General features: G+C 39.8%; 1 protein-coding gene and 1 pseudogene across 1 annotated transcript in view; one reads left to right on the top strand and one right to left on the bottom strand.

Moving 5' to 3' along the window:
- Positions 1 to 22522, top strand: part of GNA12 (G protein subunit alpha 12) — an 80383-nt gene that overhangs the window by 25741 nt on the left and 32120 nt on the right. Inside the window, exon 2 of the mRNA XM_037507055.2 lies at positions 14528 to 14743. Coding sequence (XP_037362952.1) covers positions 14528 to 14743 — 216 coding nt within the window. The remainder of the gene's footprint in view (positions 1 to 14527; positions 14744 to 22522) is intronic.
- LOC119241630 (60S ribosomal protein L37-like) lies at positions 10542 to 10812 on the bottom strand (annotated as a pseudogene).

Here is a 22522-nt window from a genome sequence, read left to right as displayed (position 1 = left end):
AAAAAACACAAACCATAACCTTTTACTATTGGGGGTAAATCAATTCCATAAAAGGTCATTAGCTTCTTTTGATTTTATATATGTGTTTATCCTTAAAACCATCTAAAATGTTAAATAACTCTACTTTGTTTACTAGCTTTACCATTAATTAAAGGTAAGGGTTTTATGGTTTTAAATTTTATTATGGGGTCTTTTTCTCCTTCTCCACTCCTCATGTTATCTAGATAGACTTTGAAGTTTGTGATAAATGTTTGTGTTCAAGTGGCTTCGGTAGACTGAACAGGAACATGAAGTCACCCAATTTTAGCAAATTACCAAGGTCTAAAGACTATGTTCATGTCTTAGAAACTTTGAGAAATAGAAAGTAAACTAAGAAAAACACTGTCTGGATGATTTATCATAATTTTGAAGAAAAGCAGATGTGGACCCTTAAGGAGTTATTCTTACTTGAAAACTGAAAATAAATTTTCCCCATAGAATTAGTACAAAGGGATTAACTCAGTTCACAGTTTCTAATGAATAGTCTGAAATGCTGTTTGTTTTACACTGAAAAACCTTTTTGATGTCCCTCACGAAGCTGTGGTAAAGCATTACGAGGAAGACTTTCTGGGAGGTTTCCTCACACTTGAAATAACTAATGCTGTATGTGTTGATGTCAGATTTCCTTGGGTTTTATATGAAGAAAAATGTGACTTTTCACAGTGTTCCTAGTGGAAGGCGCTTTGTGTGTGTGTGTGTGTTTATTAAGAATGCTTTAGGGCCTCCCCGGTGGCGCAGTGGTTGAGCGCTGGGTTGCGAAGCTGCCCAAAGCCTCCGCGGCGCCGGTTTGATCCCCGGCTGCTCCCCGGCCACCGGAGGAGGGTCCCACATGGCGCACAGACCTCTCCTGCCGCCCGCTGCTCCCCTCAGCAGTGTACATCGGTCCTTCTGCCTGCTCTGCTCCCCTCTCTGGCTCTGGTGGATTATCTCGCCCTCCCACGCTTCTGACTGTATGCAGTGCTTGTATAAATAAATAAATAAATCTTTGGAAAAAAAAAAAGAATGCTTTAAACTTTCATCATTGTGATGTTTTCTGTTGCATTTAAAGTAAATATCTTTATTTTTTATGTCTTTTTATTTTTTTATTATTTTTTAAAATTTTATATATTTTACATCATTTTTCATTTTTGTGCAATGTGTGCATTTTTATCTTGGTTATAGTCCCCATACAATTCCCACCTATCCCCCTTGTTTTGATCCTACTCCCTCCTACCCCCCCCATAGTGTGTTTCTGATTTATAGTTGCTTGTTGATTTTGATTTTTACTTTATTATAATTAGTCTTTTTCCTGAAAGGCACTTTTTAAGAAGTGGACACTGGTGACTGGCTGGGCTGTCTTTTAAATAGTCAGCAGAGTCCATTTGAAGGGCATGCCTACTTCAGCACCTTTCAGTGCTGAAATTCTTATTTGGTCACTAGAATCTGGCATAGCTCCTAGTTATGCTGGTGGATCAGACCTTTGATAAGGGTTAGCCACATAAATTTCACAGCATGTTGCTCATTGGGCACCTGACGGTAGAAATTGCTCTTGCTTTTACTATCCTTCTTCCTATATAATCTATTGAGTAAAGACAATAGCCATATAGGTACGTGCATAGATTCAAATTTGACGTCTCTTCTCAAATGATCTTTTAAAGAACTCTATAGAATAAACAAAATATGATAAAAGTTACTTTTTTAAGATTTATGTATTTATTTTTACTTATTTATTTATACAAGCACTGGGCACAGTCAGAAGCACGGGAGGGCAAGAGAATTCACCAGAGCCAGAGCAGGGAGCAGAGCAGGCAGAAGGACCGAAGTACACTGCTGAGGGGAGCAGCGGGCGGCAGGAGAGGTCTGCGCGCCATGTGGGACCCTCCTCAGGTGGCCGGGGAGCAGCCGGGGATCGAATCGACGCTGTGGAGGCTGCGGGCAGCCTCGCAACCCAGCGCTCAACCGCTGCACCACCGGAGAGGCCCGATAAAAGTTACTTTAATGGTCATTACATCAGATTTATCTTAATAGTAAAAGTAATAAGCAGTACATGTATTCTCCTACACCTTTTAAACATGTTTACATAGTAACAGTCCTAGTTAATCCTGGGGCTTTCACTGCATCCTTTGACAAGCAAGAGTTCCTGTGGCTTTGTTGCCTTTGGTCTTCTTGTAAGCTGGCATGACACCGGCACCCACAACATAGTCCCTGCTGGGGCCCGGTGTACAGGAAAGTTGCTAGAGTCAGTGGAAGTCAGCCCTGCCCAGGTTGGCCCTCAGACTTCCTTTCTGGGTCTAAAATTGTCACCTGGCCCCTAGCATCCCCCAGCTCCAAGAATGGTGTGGAAGAAGATTGCAGTCTTGGATACAGTGGCAAAGGAAAGCCTTGCTAAGATGCTGACTGGGTTAAGACTCAAAGGAGATGAGAGAGTGAGTCGTGTGGTGGTCTAGGACAACAGGGGTTCAGGCACCAGGAAGCAGAAGTGAAGCTGCTCGTGAGGCAGAATAGCAGGTAGGGGAGCCGGGAGGGAATGGGTCATAGAAGAAACATGGCCAGCGTGTGTAAGGACCAGGCCTTTTCCTCTGAATGAGATGGCCACCTTTATCGGGTTTTGAGCAAAGGAGTGCAGTAAATGGACTTATTTTGAGAACAAGTTGAAGGGGGCAAGTGTAGACATGCGGAGAGCATTTAGAAGACTTGTAATAATCCAGGTGAGAGGTCTTGGTGCCTGAACCAAAGCAGTAGCCAGCAGAATGGCAGGAAGTGGTTACATTCTGGGTATATTTTGAAGGCAGCACCAATAGCATTTGCTGAAAGTGGGATGAGGGGTGATATTTATTACTCCTAGCTGCAGACTGCTTCTTAGCAACTACTGGTATAGGAGGCCTGTGGGAGCATGATCTTCCTCTGTTCAGAAAAGCCCTCTGGATCTTTCTGAATGTTGTGGTCAACATTCAGCCTGCGGGGTGGTTGCTGCCAGTGGCTGGCCTGCAAGGGAAGGCACAGGCTCCAAAGGCAAGTTGGTCTCTCTCGGTCTCTGCCTTGGTGACCTGCAGAGAATATGGAAGTAACTTTACAAATTACAGAATGATGGCAGAGCTGTGAACTGCCAGATCAGCTTTAACCTAATCCCAAGTCCTTAACTGCTGAACTATACTATTACATTTTATAAGGAGTCTTAAGGTGACTGCTACTTACAGAAGGAAGTGAGGCATGAGGGGGAAAGAACTATATTAACAGATTCATGGATTATAAATTGAAATTGTAGGGACCAATTCTTTGCTCTTTTATGTGTGCTAATTAAGTGTGAGGGGAGGCAGCTGAGTTTGTAATGTTCTGAGTCCCCTTCTGTGAGCTGAGCGGCCACCCTCTCCTGCTTCTGTTGAGCCCTATTTAGTTTATCCCTGAAACTGGATTGGAAATGCTGTGTGTCTTTACAGTTTCGTGTGTGGCCACCTACTGCTGCTATGTGATGTCTTGGCATGTCTAAGTGCATAATGGTAACATGTTTCTGTTACCAGTTAATTTACTGAGTGGCATAGTAGTTGAGTTCTGCAATAGTAATTTCATCTTTTAACTTTTCTTCACTTAGTCTTCAAACTTTCCATCAGATAGTTTTAGAGGGAGGAATGCTAACAGTAAGCAAACTGGTGTGACATGGAGGCTACTTTGCGCCTTATCTTAATGCCTCACTATTTTAAAGGGATTTCTGTTTTTCTGGACAAGAATTGATGTTAATTCTTCCATCACATTCAAGTCTCTTACAGATTTTGAACCTCTGAAGAACTCTGGCTAAATGTTTTCCTTTATGCCTTGGTATAAATATTTTATTGGAGTGTTAACTGATCCTTGTTCTCTGATTGAAAGTGACTTTAGATATTCAAACATGCATTTTTATCATTAATGGTTATGTTATTGTTTTCACTATTATTTTAAATGTATCCACTTATTAATCTATTTAACTCATTGTTTTTAAATGCTTATTTTACATCTGTAAACAGAAAGCCACTATTAAATCTTAAATTGCCATTACCATCACCTGTTATCATTATCTATGAACAGTAACTGAAGGTCCATGAGATCAGTTATGTCTAAACCTATAGGGTTGACTTGTGTTATGACCCACATAGGAAATGTGCATGAGTGATTGATTGCCTTATCCATGGTGGACAAATATAGTTCAAGAAGTGATATGTAAGGATGGAAGTAGGATAAAAAGATTATTATTGTTTTTCCATCTGAGATTATCATAGCATAGAAACTGATCTATATCCATAGTTGGTGGCTGTGAGAGGTTGTGTGTTTGTGTGTGACTTGTATAAGAGGTGTTGTTTCATCTTGATCCACTTATAGTCATTAGAACTGTATTCTAGTGGATTCTAACACAGAATACCAGCCTGGCTTTCAGAACACTTCGGTATTAGATACCACTTGTTTATTTTATTAATAATAGTACCTGGAAAAAAAGCTTATTTGACATATAAGAGGCAAGTGTCTATTTTTTTCTTAATTTTAGGATATGTGTGAATACAATTGCTTCATTTTTCACTTGTTAATTAGATTTCTCTTGGTGCTATGAAAATAACTGGTTAAATATTACGAAGAGGTCAATTTCAGCGAAGCAAAGGGACCAACTTTTAAAAATTGGGGGGAGAAATTAAAGGAAATTGAAAAATTGCCAAATATAATGTACAAATTAGTATGTCTTTCTGGAAGTCAGTTTAGTAATTTTATCACAAGCCCCCAAAATGTGTGCATACTTTTGACCCAGCAATTCCATATCAGCTTCTGGGAATTTATCACAGAATAGTCAGATATGTGCAGATATGGCTGTATCAGGGAGATCCTTGCATTGTTTTTCATATTTCCATGCTTTGAAAATAGTTCAGATGTACAACAACAGGGCATTAGTTTAGTTATAGCACATCCCCTGTGTTGGACTATGTAGCAATTGCAAATCTTGAAATTTTGAAATGTTTAATGATATGGGGAAATGTTTATGATCTATGGCTAAAAACCCTTTTAAAGATTTTTTTAAAATGTATACACACACAGGGAGAGCATTTCTATAGAAATGAGACATAATAGTCTATGATGTTAGCAAGTTTTTTCTAAGTAGTAATATTTTTGAGGTTTCATTTTTTTAATGAATGCATGTCTCCTTTTCTTACACTTAAAATGTTTTTGTAGTAAGAAATGAACAAATTCCATATTAATGTTCTCATATAGCAGTGCCATCTACTGCACAGGTAATGTAGGTAAATTTGCCACATTTTAAAAGGTAGAAAGAAGCAAAATTAATAATATACATTAATAACCTGAATATCCAGAATGCTATAATTTCAACATGTAGTCAGTATTTTAAAAATAAGAGCTATTTACATTTACTTTTCATACTAAGTATTTGAAATCCAGTGTGTATTTGTAACAGTTCAGACTGATGAATTTTCCCTGTCCATAGTCCCAGATGGATACTCTAACTCTGTGCTGCTAAGAGTGTGTATATGAATTTAAGTATTTTTTACTCTTTGGAGATTAAAGCAGCGTCCGAAATCACCAAATTTCTTCTAATTTAGCCAAACATAAAGCTTATCCCATACTTCTAAATTGTAATTACTGTTTTTTAAAAACATTTTAGAGAATGCCAGAAATGTTGGGTCCTCAAAGGTCAACTCAGACCTGGTTCCAGACTCAGTGCCTATGAGCTGTGTGAAAATGGAAGCAGACAGCCAACTTTCACGACCTGCCTCTTTCTTTGCGCTCTTATCTCCCCATATATATCCATAGAGCTAAAGAATATAGTCAAAAACATTAGTTTTAGAATCACCAAATTACAATTTTGGTACAATTTTTGTGTAATTTGTAATTGCAAATTACAGTGACTGGCAACTTTGAACTTCAATCTTTTCATCTGTAAAACGGGCATAATGCTGTTCACCTGACAGCATTGTAAAACCAAAATGAGCTAATGGATATTAAGCACTTAACATGGTACTGGTCATGCCAGCATTTAGTATGGTAAGTGATAACATGTTGCATGTCTAAACAGCCTTTTGCTTTACTGGGGCACCATAAATTTTGTATAGGTCTCCATCTGCTCGTTTGACACCTTGATTGAAATTTATAGACTTAGTGGAAAAATAGCATGTCTGTGACCTATATTTACCACAATATGTCAAGACCCCAGAATCGATCAAGTTGGACACAGTACAGTTACTAGGCAGAGGGTGCTAAAGTGTACTTCATGGGGTACAACCTCCAGCACAAACCGTGCACATCTGATCTTTGGCTAACTCCAAAGGCAGTCCTTTTAGGGTGAATGTTAACTGCTGCTTCTCAGCATGGTGTTTAGTGATAGAAATGCGTGAGGGCTACACCTTGTCATCCAGGATGACCCTGACAAACTGACCAAGATTGTGTTACATCAAAACCAATCCATTGTCACCAATAGCCCAAGGGACAGGGATCTCACTGTACACCTCTTCACACAGCTTCTTTCTATGTTGTAATAATTTCCACCCCAAATCCAGTTCATTACTATTTGAACTTTTGATACTCTCTCCAGTTAATGTTAAATTTGAAGTGGTGGGGGCACAGGAAAGGGCCAGCCTCCTAGCAGACTCTGCAAGAATCAGCCAGTGGCTCTCAGAGCACAGTCCACAGTAAAAATGTATGTTATCACAGGAACTCAACACACACACATGCTGATGCATACCTGTATCTCCACACATATGGATAGCTACTTCACTAAAAAATTCTATGAACACTTTTACTATTTACATTTTATTCAGATATTTACTGCTATATTCTATTTAATTTTTTAAATGCACACTAAATTATTTCACAGTGGAGATTCTGCTTAATTTTGAAAGTATTGCAAGCTTTTGTAAGCTATGTTTAGCTGTTTGTAGTGCTTATGGAATTTTTCCCTCTTTGAAATGATCTTTAGTTTTCTCAAATTCTTTAATCTTTTCTGTACTCAACAGGAAGGCTTCATTTCCCCTCATACCAGTGTTTGTCTTTATAACATTTCATGAAATACTTAGTCAAAGTAGATTCCAAGCTTTATAGCTTGACACCTGGGAGAGTAGAAGAGGGAAAATTGGTTCGTATGTGGCTCCAGGGAGGTGATTTCACAAGTCTCCAGTCTGCTGGCTTTTGAAATCTAAAATTTAGCATGGATTTTCATTCTTATTTAGGAGAGCTTAGGAAATCTGAATTGATGTTGAATTTCTTATTATTTTTTAAGTTTCAGGAGAACCAATCTTTTTGAGGTAACCAAAAAAAACAGCTAATGATGGTAGTTTGCTGCTCCCATGCACTTCTAAACCCAGAGTTTCTAAAACCATTCAGTTTATTTCCCGGAAACTTTGTTTTGGATTTCCCATTGCCCAAATTTAATTTGTCATAAACTCACCCAATTTTCACCTCTCCCATCCAGCCTCTCCTCTAGACTCAGCTTGGGAGAACCAACTAGTAGCCTCTCTGCTTTCCCATGCTCTCCACATTCTCTCGCCTTTATACCTCCTCTTCCCTCCATGTCATCTCTTCTGTGACAGCCTTGGCTGGCCTCCTGATTGCTCTCCCACTGCACTGGCTCCTTCCCCTGCCACCCTCCTCCCTCCATGGAGTCTGGACAGAGCTCTGACCTCATCAGGGTCCCTCTGGATCCTTCCATCAGAGCTGCTTCCTACAGAATCAGTTCCAGACTTAGCCACAGGCCATCTTTAACCTACTCTCACCAATGCTGGCCTTTCTCCTCCCTGTGATGGCATTTTTGTCTCTGGCCTGCACGTCAACTCTGCCCTGCTTCTGTGACTGTATTGAAAGCTGTCGGAGCTGGCACCACGTTTACTACCTTTCTGTTTTTTCCTATTTCCTGGCACTTTTCTTTGGGTGAGGCAAACCCGTACAGCTTCAGGTAGAACACTGTAGGTGGCTTTCCGAAAATGATGTGGTGAAGAATACCCTGTTCTATTAAAATGATGTATTTCTTCCCAAAAGCTCATGTGTGAGGTATGAAGGACTAAAGGGGATGGATTCGGAAACCATCCAATTTTATGTCATAAAAATAGTGGCAGCGCTGACGATGGGTCTGTCTGTTTGCTGCTCCCCTTTCTCACTTTTTCTCTGACCTCAGAATTAGAAGGTTTCCTCCACTTCAGTTTTAGAGAGAAACCAAAAGGAGACATCTGCCTTTGCTCACTGGACTCATTAACTTAAAGAAATGTATCCTGTTTACATTTCTGGCAACATGTCTTTTATTTGGAGGGTGGCCAAAGGCAAACAACTTAGCTAGTGGTTTAAAAAAAAAGTTTTCCAAGTACATGTGCCATTGTCCAATTGGGTGAACATTCAAAACCTTAAACTTTTCTTAGTGTAACTTTCATTCTATAGAAAAAGCTAATTTGATCTACTGGCATTTTATGTCTATCTTAGCTTTAGTATTTATTGTGGGAAGATTTTAAGGAATGAGTAATCTAAAAAGATTTGGTTTGATTAGAGGCTAAACTAACAAAATCTATTTTGAAATGAGATAACAGGATTTGCAATTTTTGGTCTGGATCCAGTAAAACTGAAAACCCCCAAATCTGCATCCCCAGCAGACAGGGAATCTATTCTTTGACAGAAGTTTAAATTGCTGAATTTATAAGTTGTCTTAAAAATGTGCTCTTTGAACAGTTTATTACATAGTGTTGAGATGAAGTCATCAAACTACTTAAGACTTTAACTGTTTATATTTGGGTGGCTGAATAAAATGTCTAGTTATCAAAAAATTAATACTTAAGTAATTTGTTATGAAAAAAAGGGGCTTTTCTCAGAGCCATTAACAAGACTTAAGTGTCTTGTGACTTAATTTTTTTCATTTTCTTTTGACTGTATTTGGATTTTAGGATTTTCTTTGGCTTCCTATGTTTTAGGAAATTGCCCTTTTATTGGAAAAGGTTAGGGGCAAGGTGTTTTATTATTCTAGTCTGCCTATAATATGTAAGTATTTTGCTTTCAAGGCATTAGTAATGCTATATAACACAATAACTGTCAGTTCTGCAAAAGTACAGTAAATATTGCCAAAGACTTTAAGCACTCTGTAGAAAAGGAAAAAAAGTAGATTTAGATTTTTAAGCAGTTGTCCCAAATAGAAAACTCCCATAGATCTCAGTTTTGTATGTTCAGAACAAAGTTGGCAGAGTGCAGTTTTTTGTTTTTGTTTTTGTTTTTTTTTTTAAGAAGAGAGCAGTATTTGACTAGCTAATTTAAAAAGGTAAAAGATTTTTTTCTTTATACTCTTTTCCTTCATATGAAGTGAAGAAGATATAGAAAGTGGACTGTGTAGTTAAGTGGTCTAATTCAAAGTTTAGCAGCAGGTTTTTCAACTTCCTTGGATTTTGAAAATGAGAGAAGTGCGGAGTCTTTTCTCGATATTTGGGTAAAGTTAATTTGGCCTTGTTCCAGTGTTGTTGGGTGGCAGTGTGCAGGGGGAGCACACGTTGCTTTGGAATAGACCTTTTTTTTTTTTTTTTTCAAGCCAAACCTATATTCACACCGATAATTAGGGAAAGCCGGGTTTGTGCAGCACTGAACAACACTGAACTTGGCAAATGATTACTCCATCTTCGAAGTGTGTTTTGATTTCCTGCTTTTACCTCCCACATCTAAAAATGAAACTCCCCGAGGAGTCAATGTATAGACCCAATCTAATTTGTGAGTGAGGTCGTCATCCTTGTGAAGCTGTATTTTCCCCCAAATTGCAGATGCTTTACTTAACACAGAAAATTCATTGATCACTCAGTGGATGGTTAAAAACAATTTCACCAGGAACCTTTTTATCATTGCCTTCAGCTTACAATCTGAGTTTGCACCTGGTTTTTCTTTATTTCCTACTCAATGCACTGCATTTTCATATGGCCTTACAGACATTTTTGGACTCAATCCATTTACATATTTTATTGATTGACATCTAGTAGGTTGATTACTCTAAATTTTTTTTCATGTAGCTGTTTACCTTTCACTTCACGCACAATCTGTACGTTAAGTGCCAAACAAGTATCGATACTAGAATGAGTTAAGATCACCTTCCCAAAATAATTCAACTCATATCCTTAATGTTCTCAGTGGTACTCCATACTATGTCATATAGAAGTGACCATCATTCCCCAAAGTCATTGGACTGTAATAGATCAATGTAAATAAAAGTAATTAAAAGTTGTCTCATTTACTCTACCATTTTAAGTATCTGTATATGCCATATGTGCCGTGCTGTTTTAACTTACTACGTTCTTTACATCACCTTCCAGTGTTACCGGCTTAAAGGAATTCTAGGATTTTGTTTGTTCTTATTCTTTTAAGTAGTATTGCAGCCAGTTCAAAGATAGCACTCCAATACAGTTACTTAACAGGTAAATATGATATATCCCAAACCCAGCCTATAGTAATTCACACATACTACAAGTCTACTAAAAGTCCCCATATACCTTTGCACAGTAGATATTTTCTAATCCTAAAACATTTACTCCTTGAACAAGTCCTTAAGATGAACTAGATGCTACATCAGCTGTCCTCTTCAGTTTAGGTGTTGTTCCTAATCCTTGCCTGAATCTGCAATATGCAATTTTCAGGTGCTGTATTTAATCAGTCGCAATGGTATTTCATCATTTGGCCTTGACACCTCTCTTCTGTTGGTGGGGTGGCCACATCTGCCACTGGCTGACTTCTGGTGGTAGACCTTAGAGCCACAGCAGGGTACAATGTGTGCATCTTATTGTGATACTTTCTAAATGATGACCTTACCTTCGTCATCTTGCTTCTGCCATCATGACCAAAAAGCTGAAGTTAATCTCTTAAAGTGTAAAAAAAGAAACTGGAAAATATGTATCAAGACAGAATTTGCTGTGTTTGAGTTGTATGAGCAGGGCCATCTTGTGTGGTGGCTGAGAGGAGGCAGGTAGAGGTTGAAATCCTGTCCCCTCTCCTTTTGCCAGGTGTGGGGATGGCGGGGAACACTTTTCTGACTTGCACAAAGGCACTGTGACCCTCTCTGTCTTAAGATCATCTTTGTTGGCATAATGAAAAATATGAGACATCTTTGTTTCCTTGTGTTCATTAACCTTTTTGATGTCTCCTTGAGCAGATGGGAATTTGGCATAACGCAGTGAGAGAAGTTGGGGAGATATGAAATATGCAGAGGCCAGAAATGGAGGTGGGGGGACAGGAAGGAATGGGAACAGAGGATTTCCTTGTCATATTTTCCCTCTGAATAGGCTTTAATCTACTGCTGCCACTTAATGGAATTAACCCACACTTCAAAAAGGCTGAGACCTAGCTCTGATTAGGAGCCTTACCTTTTCCTGCTAATTTCCCTTTGCCTTCTAGGAATCTTCCCTTCCCAAATTACATAGTTGGAACACATATGACCATGATTGCTAGTTAACTTTTTAAAAATCTTTCTATTTTGAAATAATTATAGATTCACAGGGAATAGAGATACCACAGAGAGGGATGGCCATTTTTTCCCCCAATGGTTACATTTTATAAAACCATAATTTAGTTTCAAAACCAGGAAGTTGACAGTGGTACAGTATGTGTGTAGTCCTATGTCATGTTATTATTTGTGTAGATTTGTGTAACTAACACTGCTATCAAGACACGAAACTTCGTCATCACCTACTAGCTCCCTCCAGCTACCCTTTCTCACCACATACACCCTCCTTCTGCCACTGGTCCTAATCCCTGCAGCCACTGATTTGCTTTCCATCTCTGTAATCTTATCAGTTCAGGATTATTATATAAACGATCATATTTATGTGATGTTTTGAGATTGACTTTTTTTTCCACTCAGTATAATTTCCTTGAGGTCCATCCAAAGTGTTGCTTTTATCAATAGTTTGTTCCTTTTTATTGCTGAGTAATATTCCATGGTATGGATCAGCCCAATGGACCCATTTATTCATTGAAGGACATCTGGGTTGTTTCAGTTTAGGACTGTTATAAGTAAAACTGTTATGACTATTCCTACACAGGTTGCTGTGTGAGCATAGGTTTTTATTTCTCTGGGATTAATGCCTAGTAATGAGACTGCTGAATTGTATAAATGTATGCTAAGTTTTAAAAGAAACTGAAAAATTATATTCCAGAGTGTCTATGCCATTTTATATCCTCAGCAACAATGGATGAGATCAAATATCTTTGTATCCTCACTATTATTTGGTGTCACTGTTTTGTTTTGCTTTTTAAGCGGATACAGTAGATCTATAGTGATCACCCCTGGAGGTCCTAATCTCGTTACCCTTGACTTCTGATCTTGCGCTCTGTATGTGCTATCTGGTGAAATAACACTTTTCATAGTCCTTTCCCCATTTTTTAAATTGAAATGTTTAACTGTTGAGTTTTGAGTGTTCCTTATATATTCTATATGTAAGTTCTGTATGGTTTGCAAATATTTTCTCCTGGACCATAGTTTGTCTTTTCAGCCTTTTAAAAGGGTCTTTGCAAAACAGAAGTTTAATTTTGATAAAATCCAGTTTGAGGGCCTCCCTGGTAGTGCAAGGGGTTAAGCACAGCACTGTGAAGCTATCCGCAGTCTCTGCAGCATGAATTCAATCCCCTGCCAGCCAGGGTGCTACCCACATGGCGCAGCAGAGCTCTCCTATCTTACCTACTGCTCCCCTCAGCAATGTATTTCAGTCAGTCTGCCTATTCTGTTCCCCTCTGTCTCTGGTGAATCCTCTCACCCCCCATACCTCTGACCTGTACCCCAGTTCTTGTATGTATAAATAAATAAAATCTTTTTAAAAAATCCAGTTTGATTTTTTTTCTGAGTTTCTAGAGCTCAGACACTGTTCATTAGGCGCTGTTTTCCCACACATCTAGCTCAGTACTCTGCCCTAAGTCAGCATGAACACGTCTTTGTGGATGACTAGACCGGAACATGGTCACCTGTGGTAGATGAGTGTGGAGGAAACTCACAGAACACCTCTAACCATGCATTTTTGGCCAGCGAGGTCTGGAGAAGAGATTGTGGCTATTCTTTTTGGTAACCATTGCCATTGATTGCAGGCAGAAATAGAAATTATAAGCACCAAACTGATAAAACTACAGTAGAGATATGAGGAGGGCAGAATTGATCTATCTGCTCCGCCCCAGACATTGGAAATGAAACTTTTTAGGATCACTGCTAACTATTGCATTGTATGATTCAAATGATGGGATTGTGTGGTATCTGAATTGTATTCCAATAAGGCTGCCATTTAAAAAAAAAATGGGGCCTCCCCTGGTGGCGCAGGCGGTTGAGCGCTGCGCTGTGAAGCTGTCCACAGCAGCTGCAGTGCCGGTTCAATCCTAGCCAGCCAGCGAGGGTCCCACATGGTGCGGCAGACCTCTCCTCTCTCGCCCGCTGCTCCTCTCAGCAGTGTATTTCAGTCAGTCTGCCTGTTCTGTTCCCCACTCTGTCTCTGGTGAATCCTCTCACCGTCCCACGCATCTGGCCTGTACCCCGGTTCGTGTGTAAAATGAATAAATCTTTAAAATAAAAAAAAAAAAAAATGAAGCGCCAAGAGGCAGTATTGTCCTGGTGTTCCCTCTGCTGGGGGCGGAGCACAGAGCACTGTTCCCTGTCCTACCAGGTCCCACCAGCCCAGAGAGGGCAGTGAAGGCTTTTCCAGAAAGGGCCCCTGATACTTTTTGCATCATCAGTATTAGCCATGCATTGGGTCCCCTCAGAAGAACTCAGAAGCTTCCTTAGGTATGTGTTGCTTATTCTGAGCACTAATCTAAGATGATTAAAGAGACTGCACAGCAAGGCGGTTATCACCAAGTCAGTGTTTCCACAGTCTGGATGCCTTCCCTAAGACTATTTTAGTTTAGCTCAGGCTATTTCTCCCTCCCCTTGACCCTATCTGTGAGGTAAAAAAAGGGCAGAAAACATTTATTTTTAACAGTGAGGAAATAAGCAAAAGAATGAAAAATAGTTTCTCATCATCACAAACAATGGTGGCATTAAATCTAGAACATGATCCCCCGGCTCTTGTTTCAGTGGGCGGACCACTCGACTTATGTCGCATTTTAAGTCTTTTCCTGTCTCGTGACTGCTGCTGCCTGCATTTGTGTGTTCTCCCACCCACTGTTGGTTGGAACAAGCAGTTGTATCTTCCTGGTGTTGAAGAGCTGCCAGGTTTCAGTAATAATGAGTCTCTGTTGTTGTTTTAAATAGTCTTTACTGAGGTCCAGTTTCCAGTGTTCACTTTGCTGAATTTGTCACCACTTCTTCCCCCATTCAGTTGTCATCCTTCCAGGTCTTTCTAAATCCGTGCAAGCAAAGGCAGACCTATTATGTGGTATGTGTGTACATCCATCCTAGTAGGTCACATTCCTATGGGTTTAAGACATTTGTGCCATGACAGAGCAAACCCAGAGACAAGTTCTGGTTGCAGATTTGATAGCTTGTGAGTTTCCTGCTTTATGACAGCCTAGTCTTTGGAGCACAGCTAAATCCTTTTTTCCATCTTTTATTTCCTAGGGCTCAAGGGTTCTTGTTGATGCACGAGACAAGCTTGGTATTCCTTGGCAGTATTCTGAAAATGAAAAGCATGGGATGTTCTTAATGGCCTTTGAGAACAAAGCAGGGCTGCCTGTGGAGCCTGCCACCTTCCAGCTCTATGTGCCTGCCCTGAGTGCACTCTGGAGGGATTCCGGGATCAGGGAAGCTTTCAGCCGGAGGAGCGAGTTCCAACTGGTAAGTAAGCCCTCCTTCTGGGTTTCATGAGTGTGTTTTACACAACTAATTTTGACCTTTAGAAGTATTTCCTTAAAACTATGTAGAAGTACAGACTAGCTTTATAACTGCTGGAAAACCTAATATTCAACAACAAAAACACATTAATTAATCTAAATGGTTCAAGAGGGAAAAATTAATTTACTCTAGGCAGGTAGATCTTGTAGGCAAGGAATGCCTTCCTAAAACAACTTTCCAGCGTGTCATATATTGTTCACACTGGCAGATCATGGTGTTTTCAGATCAGCACTGTGGAAGTCAATCTGGATCGCTCAAGTTGTTCCCTTCTAATTCTTTCCTTTCATTTTAAGGTCCACCAGTTTCAAAAAACCTTGTCATTTTCCTCGTGCAGACTCACTAGGATACAAATCTATAATCAGAACATCTGGGTCGTTTTGCCCTGTTTGTTTTTGGGTTTTTCCTAAATACCTTCCAACATTACTATATACTAAGGAAAGTATCGTATTTCTCCTAAAATAAAAATAGATGTGTCCAGCTGATGTTAACACACACCTGAGGTATCCAGAACACCAGGACTTTGACATCCCTTTGCCCCTGAGTAGCCAGGAGCCCAAACTTTGAGTCACTGGTCTCTGACATTTTGTTATAGTTTTATATCTGCATATGAGGAAGTTTGTTTTTGTTTTTTTCACTTTTGTCATTTGCTTTATTCCCTTGAATGCAGTGATTTAGAGCTGGAACAGATGGACACACACATACACACACACACACCCCTCCCCCCCTCTGCCAACTGAATAAGTTGAGCCCTTGTATTGAAGATATAGAAATAAGCCCCAGAGATTATGGTTGGCCCAAGGCCATATCTTGTTAGAAGTCGCAATGAGGAACTTAGGTCTGAAAGACGAGTCTGCCTCTTTATTCCCAGATTCATTCATTCATCCAACATTTATGGGTGCTAGCCACTACATTTTGTGGGGATACAACAGTGAATAAGACCAAAAGGAGCCTTTTCCTAGGGTCTTTTATCTGGACCTAAGTATGGCATGTGATTAGGATAAGGCTGCCACAATTTAGGTCAATAGTCATCCCAATGTTTTGTTCTCGTACTCTAAACAGTTCAACTTTTTGAAGACTTGGCTACCTGGAGAATACACTGTTGAAGGCAATTATGTATTTCGAAATACAAACTTATAATAATCAAAAGCAAATATGATAAGATTCAGTTCATTTAGTGGGTAGATACGTAGTATTCCTGTACTTTGCCTTTTTTTATAGTTTTCTTTTTATTTCAACCATTTTATAGCATTTTATTAAAATAACTAGGTAGTCTCTTTCTAGTCGTTATTGTCAGAATATACAATGTCAGGAATATAATCATCTTTTTTTTTTCATTTTTTTAATATATATTTTACACCATTGTTCATTACAATGTTTGATTTCTCCTCTCAGATGTTGTCCCCCACCACCAAGACACCTGTAAGCCATCACTATAGACTCTTGTGCTCTTCCCTCCCATTTTTACCCCTCCCCCTCCCGTGCTGAATGTCTGCTCTGTATAGTTTGCCCGCTTATTTTGTCTTTTTTTTTTCCTTCTGGCCCCTTGTATTGTTTCCCAAGGAAACATAATCATCTTAATGTGATGTGATTGGCCTTCCACTTGGCTCCCCATCTATTGTGGGACCCCTGTTTCTCTTCTTTGAATCATTTTCTGAATGTCAGAAACTTTTGTAGAGTGATATTTCAGCAACTTGGTTTTATTTGCTTTTTTTTTCCCCCCCCTTCCTTGAGGGGGGAACAGAGCTGCGAGACCTTTGACCGTCTAGTGGTGGAGAGACAGGTGTTTTGAGAATTGTCTGCCAGGTGTTAGAATTTTCCTTATTGCCTTGGCCCTTTTGGTTTCCCTTGTCATCCAACGCAGAGGCAGAAACACAAAGAAGAGCAAAAGGTGTCTGGTGGCTACGTTGTGAGCACCCTTGCTCCTCTTTGGAGAGCATGGCAGGCGTGCAAGCTAGGAAAGGACTCTGCTGTTCCAAAGGGAGAGAGCCTTGCTCTTTTTTTCACTAGCTACCTGTGCCTTGAGTCACTGATGCCACCACCATTTATATGCAGGATCTGATATAACTTTTATAGCTTAATAAGAAAGAAAGATAAACTTTCTGTGATAGACTTTATCTTTCTTATTTTTTTGAACAGCATCCTGTACAATTTAATTTGTGGTTTTTACAATAGGAACTTTCTAGAAACTTCCTGAAAGCAACATAACAGCAATAAAACTAAGGATTTTATAAATAAAACAAGGGCGATATGATATCCCACCCTTACTCCCAGTGGGTCAGGGAGGCCCCTGAGATATGGAGACATACTTTTCTGGGTGTCATTTTACTTAGCAGGATAGACCTTATCTTTTAAAAGACATTTGGTAAAGCATAACAAGACACTAAACAGTGAAGTTTTCGTCATAAGTATAAATAATATAAATGTTGATTTGCTTTTTTTCTAATAAGAAAATTTTGAATTTTTAAATGTATTTGGCAAATTCTTTAATTAAAATGATTGCAATACAATCTGGATAACAGTTCTATGGTTTGTCTGCTTTCTACTATACCTTTTAATTTAGGGGTCTTTTCGAAGGGTATAGCATAGGTGTGCTAGTTTTCTTTTTATCTAACTCCTACCCGGATAGTGAGTGAATTTGTACATCATAGTCCTCTCGGTAGTGCAGTGTGGTGGGTGCTGTCACAGAGCCCTGTGTGCCAGGCACTGTGCTTAATTAGATCAAGTCTTACCAGAAAGCTGGTAAGACAGACATATGCAATCAGATAATTGCAATAAAATGTGACAAATATAATCAAGGAATATACAAGATACATTACTAATTAAAGGACAAAAGTGAGCAATTCCACTGAGCAACGATGGGTCAGGGGAACTATTTGTGGGGGAGATTACCTAAAGATTTGATAGGAATGAACCAGGGGGACAATTGGAAGTGAGGTGGCAAGGAGCTCTGAGAAAGGGAGGTGAGACTGCATGGGGCTCCAGAAGCTTTGCATGGTCAGAGAGCAGTACCTGCTGACCCTGGAGAGGCAGGCAGGGCGGCCAGGCATTGGTGCACATGCTTTTGTTTGTGGGTAACAGAAATCCCAGCTCAAGCTGGCTTAAAAGATAAAGGGTCTTGATCAACTTAGAGGACAAAGTCCTAGAGATGGCGGGCAAGGCTTATATGTGGTTTGAACTGCTTCTCTTTTCTCGGCTCTGCCCACTTCTCTGTGTTAGTTCAGATCGGGTCAGACTTCCCCTGTTTTTGCAAAGTGGTAGCAACAGAAGAGGGCTTGATCAGCACGTACTACCAATAGGGCAAGGGAGTGGGGGGCAGTAGCCAGGGCAGTGCTGTGCCCGGTCTGGTTAGCAGGTTTGCTTTCCATCCCTGCGTTTGCCACCATAGGAAAGGGGGTGGCCTTTCTCAGGAGCAAATGTGCCATCTGCAGCTGTACCTTGAGGGGTGGGGCCTAATGGCAGGGTTCCCTGTTTCATTCGTGCCATGCTGAGCAGAACAGCTTGGAATTACCTGGAAGCAGAGGAGCCGTGGAGGTGTCTAAAGGAGAAAATAGCAGATCCAATATGGAATTTTTCCAGAAATCATATGGGCAGTGTAAAGATGAACTGGAAGGAGGCATGATAGGAGGGAAAGGTCAATTGGTGGGCTCTTTTAGAAGTCCGGTTGAGATCGTGAGAACTTGCTCCCAGACAGAAGTGGTTTTGAAGCTTGACCACATGTCTCATGGTATGCTGCTACTGGTTTTTTCCTAGCTAATCTTTTGCACAGCTCTTTGCTGCTTACCAGTTAATTGTCATCTTCATAATCATACTTCCATCCAAACACGCCATAGGAATTTTTGTGCATTTTCTGTGTCCCGTGTATGGGAAAATCACTAGATACAGAATTGCTTGAATAGATGAAGCCAGTTTTGCATTTCATAATATATTTTTGACATTGTGACTAATCAACTAAATATAACAATGTAATTGTTCCTGATGAGGTGTATCTTTTCTTACTCAGAGGTTTGGACAGTTCTCTTGGCATTTTGCTGCCAGAGTCCTCTCTTGACATCCTCATGTCTGATTATGAGCTAAGCATTTGCTTGTTGAGATGTTAGGGAGACTGTCCTGGTATAAGGGCTCTCCTCTGCTACCCCCTGCTTCAGAATTCTTGGATGTTTAAAAAAAAGTCACCGAATCATGACTTTTCTATATTTTTCAGTTCTTATTTCAAAATGGCAGGGCATTGTGCTTTCTGGAAAATATCCTCATTCTTTTGGGCTTGGAAGATGGAGTTGAAGACTCCATTCAGAGGAGTGAGTTTGTGTGGATAGCAGTGTTTCTTGATTTCTGGAAATCAAATGTTTCTGTTTATTACAAAGAATCCTCTCTGTCAGTTTAAAAGTATTGAGTCTTTGTGACATTACCAGAGTTGGTGAGAAAAGAGTGGATGTCGAAGCAAAATTTTAGATTTAAAGGAATGTTATCCACCACAGTTGTATGTTTGAATGGTACTGCTTTAGAACCTCCTTTCAGTAGGCTGATGGTATCAAGAACCGCGGGTGTCAGTGCAAACCACAAGCAGCAGTGGCATACAGTGCATGGCTGCAGCACCCTAGTCCATATTGTCGCAGCCTCTGTGTGTTAGCCCATAGCCCTGACTAATGTAGTCTTTCCAAGTGGCACTTGGAAAGCTCTGGAGGAGGTGCAGAGTAGGCCTTGTAAGTATCCAGGGGAGAAAAAAGAATGGCAAATGCAAAGGCCCTGGGGTGGGAACAAGCTTTGGGTCCAGATGTAGCATAGTGAGCACAGCGCCCTTTGAGATTGAGCCAAGCAAGCAGATGCATTGAGAGAATATGGTTTGTAGAACAGGGGGGCTTTGTGGAGGGACTGGTGAGGGGCCATTGGAATGACTTAGACTCTGGGAAAGGAGAGATATGGTTTCATTTTCATCTTAATGGGATTGCTTTTGCAGTTGCATCATTTATAGCAAACAGGGAGGTCCTTTTGGAGGCTCTGTAATAGTGGAAATGAAAGGTGATGATGGGGTGTGTCAGTGGTGGTGATGGAGGGAGGTAGTGAGAAGTGGTCAGGTGTGTGTGTACATTAAAATTGAGAGGAATGTGGAGGACTATAGTCTAACTGCCCTTCCAACTTGAAGACTCCCTCTGCATCAGTCCCAGTGGTTGACATCGAGTCCAGTATTTTATTCTATATTTTATTTAATGGGGACACTGATGGAGAGCATTTCTTCTCTTTGTGAGTGGCTCCCAGGCTGACCCTGTGTGTCCAGAACCTGCTCTCAGAGTGCAAGGCACGAAACACTAAGTTCTGTGTCATTTGAATGCCTCTGCTGTTACCTCCTCACAGTCCTTGCTCTTTGCCAAGAGATGCATCCTGGTCTTTCTGTGATCAGTTACCCTTCATTTCCTTTGACTCTTAAGGTTAGGGATTCTGAGAGCAAGGAGGAGAATGGATGAGGGAAGTCTGTTTCAGCTTAGACACACCCACCACCTCCATGTAAAACATTAGTCCCCATTTTGAGGTGGTTGGGCACTAGTTGAGTTCTAAAGTCTTTAATTAGTATTTAAGTAGATTTATTAATAAAATTGAAGCCAGCAAATAGTACCAGCTTATATTCCTCCTATGTATGAGAAGATTCCTCCGCACCATCAGCCATTCTAGATTTATTATCCTTAGATTTTTGCCAGTCTGATAAGTAAAAATGCCCATGATTGTTCTTTTTCTATGTTTATTAACTACATATATTCTTCATGAGTTCACTATTGACATCCTTTGCTGCTTTTTTGTTAGGACCAAGTTTTACTTGAACTATCACCATTTTTTTCTATTCCTTTTTAAAAGTTTATTTTGAAATAATTGTAGATTCACAGGAAGTTGTAGATAGTGGCAAGATCCTTGCACCCTCATCCAGTCTCCCCAGTATTACATCTTATGTGACCACAGCATATGAAAACCAGAACATTTAACATTGGTATTGTGTGTGTGTGTGTGTTTCCCTGACATGATGTCGTGTATGTGGATTCATGTCATCACCACCACACTCATGACACAGAACTGCTCCACCACCATGGCCATCTCCTTCATAAGGCCCCTTCTAGTCACGCCTCCCACCCCTCCGCCACCAGCCCTCATCCCTGCCAGCCACTAGTTTATTCTCAGATTGCTAAAATTTTGTCATTTGAAGAATATATAAGTGCAATCATACAGTGTGAGTTTTTGAGGTTGATATTTCACATTCATTATAATAACCTTGAGATCTGTTCACGTTGTCATGTTTATCAACAGTGTGTATCTTTTTATTTCTGAGAAGTATTCCATAGTATGGAATAGTGCAGTTTGTTTATTTAATCCTATATGTTAAATACAAGTTATTTAAGTTGTGTTTACAGAAACATAACTTACATATGAAAAATTCATTGTTTTTTTATCTTCTATAATAGCTCAGAAATTTGTAATTTATTGTGAAAATGGAGTTATATTTCAGATACTAAAAGATCAGAGATTACTTTCTTTAACCTTTCAAACAAAATTTTCTTCATGTGATTCATAAGGGGAAACGCCAGCCTTACTAAAACTTACAGTTAAAGTCCTGGTGGGGTGGGGGCAGGGGGAGACTTGAAAAATCCTCTAACCAACTCCTCCTATTTGATGTTGAGACAATTTGAGGCCTGGTAGTTAAAGAACTTTGCCTGAAGCAACAAAGCTAATGAGTGCCCTAACCAAGACTAAAATGTAAAGAACTTCGAGTAGCCCAGTCCTGTAAGGCCTGTTGGGTCCTGATCCTAGCTCTGGAGGCCTGGCACTTAGTTTCCTCTGGGGAGGTTCTTGCCTGAGGACACAGAAGCAGGAAGCTGAGGTATTTGCTATTCTTGGACCATGCACTGGTGAGAAACCTAAGCATTGCTGCTCATGATCTTGGCCTTTCCCCTTTATTTCATTAGTCTTGAGTAGTATTATATACTCAAAGACCTCTAGAAATCTATACCATTACGGGGGAAATGACGTGTTATGCATTTTACCATAGATCCTAGTAGGAAATTTTGCTATAAAGCTTTACCTCCAGAGGGTTTGTAAGCTGGTGACATAATGGCCTAGAGTGAAAGTATGATACATAGCAGAATTAATAATGGCATATTTTGCATGATAACAAGGCCAAAAACCCTAAAGGAAAATAATGGATTTGACTGAGTAGACATTTTTAACTTTTGTATGACAAAAGTCAGCAGAAAGAAAGCTAAAAGGTAAATGACAAGTGGGAAAGAAAATTGTAACATATTAGTGTTTTTTTCTGTCTTGAGACAGTGTGTAAACAAGCTGCAGCTTTTGTAAAAGAGCACTTAAGGATGAATAAAAGGAGACTGAGTGAAAAAAGAAATAAGATCATGGAGATGCAAATTCAAGCTATAATGAGCTAACTTTTTGTCAGTCCAATTGGTAGGGATTATAAAGAATAATTCCCTGGGTAAGAAATGGGTACTGTTGTACATCGGTGGTGAAAGTATAAAGTGATTCTGATTCTCATTTTCTATCAAAACATTGTGTATATCCTGTGGCAGTAGTTCACCTCCAAGGAATTTATCCTAAATCATTGATTGTAATAATTCCAACCTCTAGTTCCAATGGACTAGTTATCCAAAGACTTCTGCTGAAAATAATTTAAATGCTAGATAAAATGTTAAAAATAACTATAAAAGCATCGCAGTTGACTCAATTCTAAAG

Source organism: Talpa occidentalis, unplaced genomic scaffold (assembly GCF_014898055.3).
Source record: "Talpa occidentalis isolate TD23 unplaced genomic scaffold, MPIMG_talOcc4v2.1 talOcc4.12, whole genome shotgun sequence".
NCBI lineage: Eukaryota > Metazoa > Chordata > Mammalia > Eulipotyphla > Talpidae > Talpa > Talpa occidentalis.
Note: the sequence above shows the minus strand (reverse complement) of the source record. Positions and strands in the feature narration are given on the sequence as shown.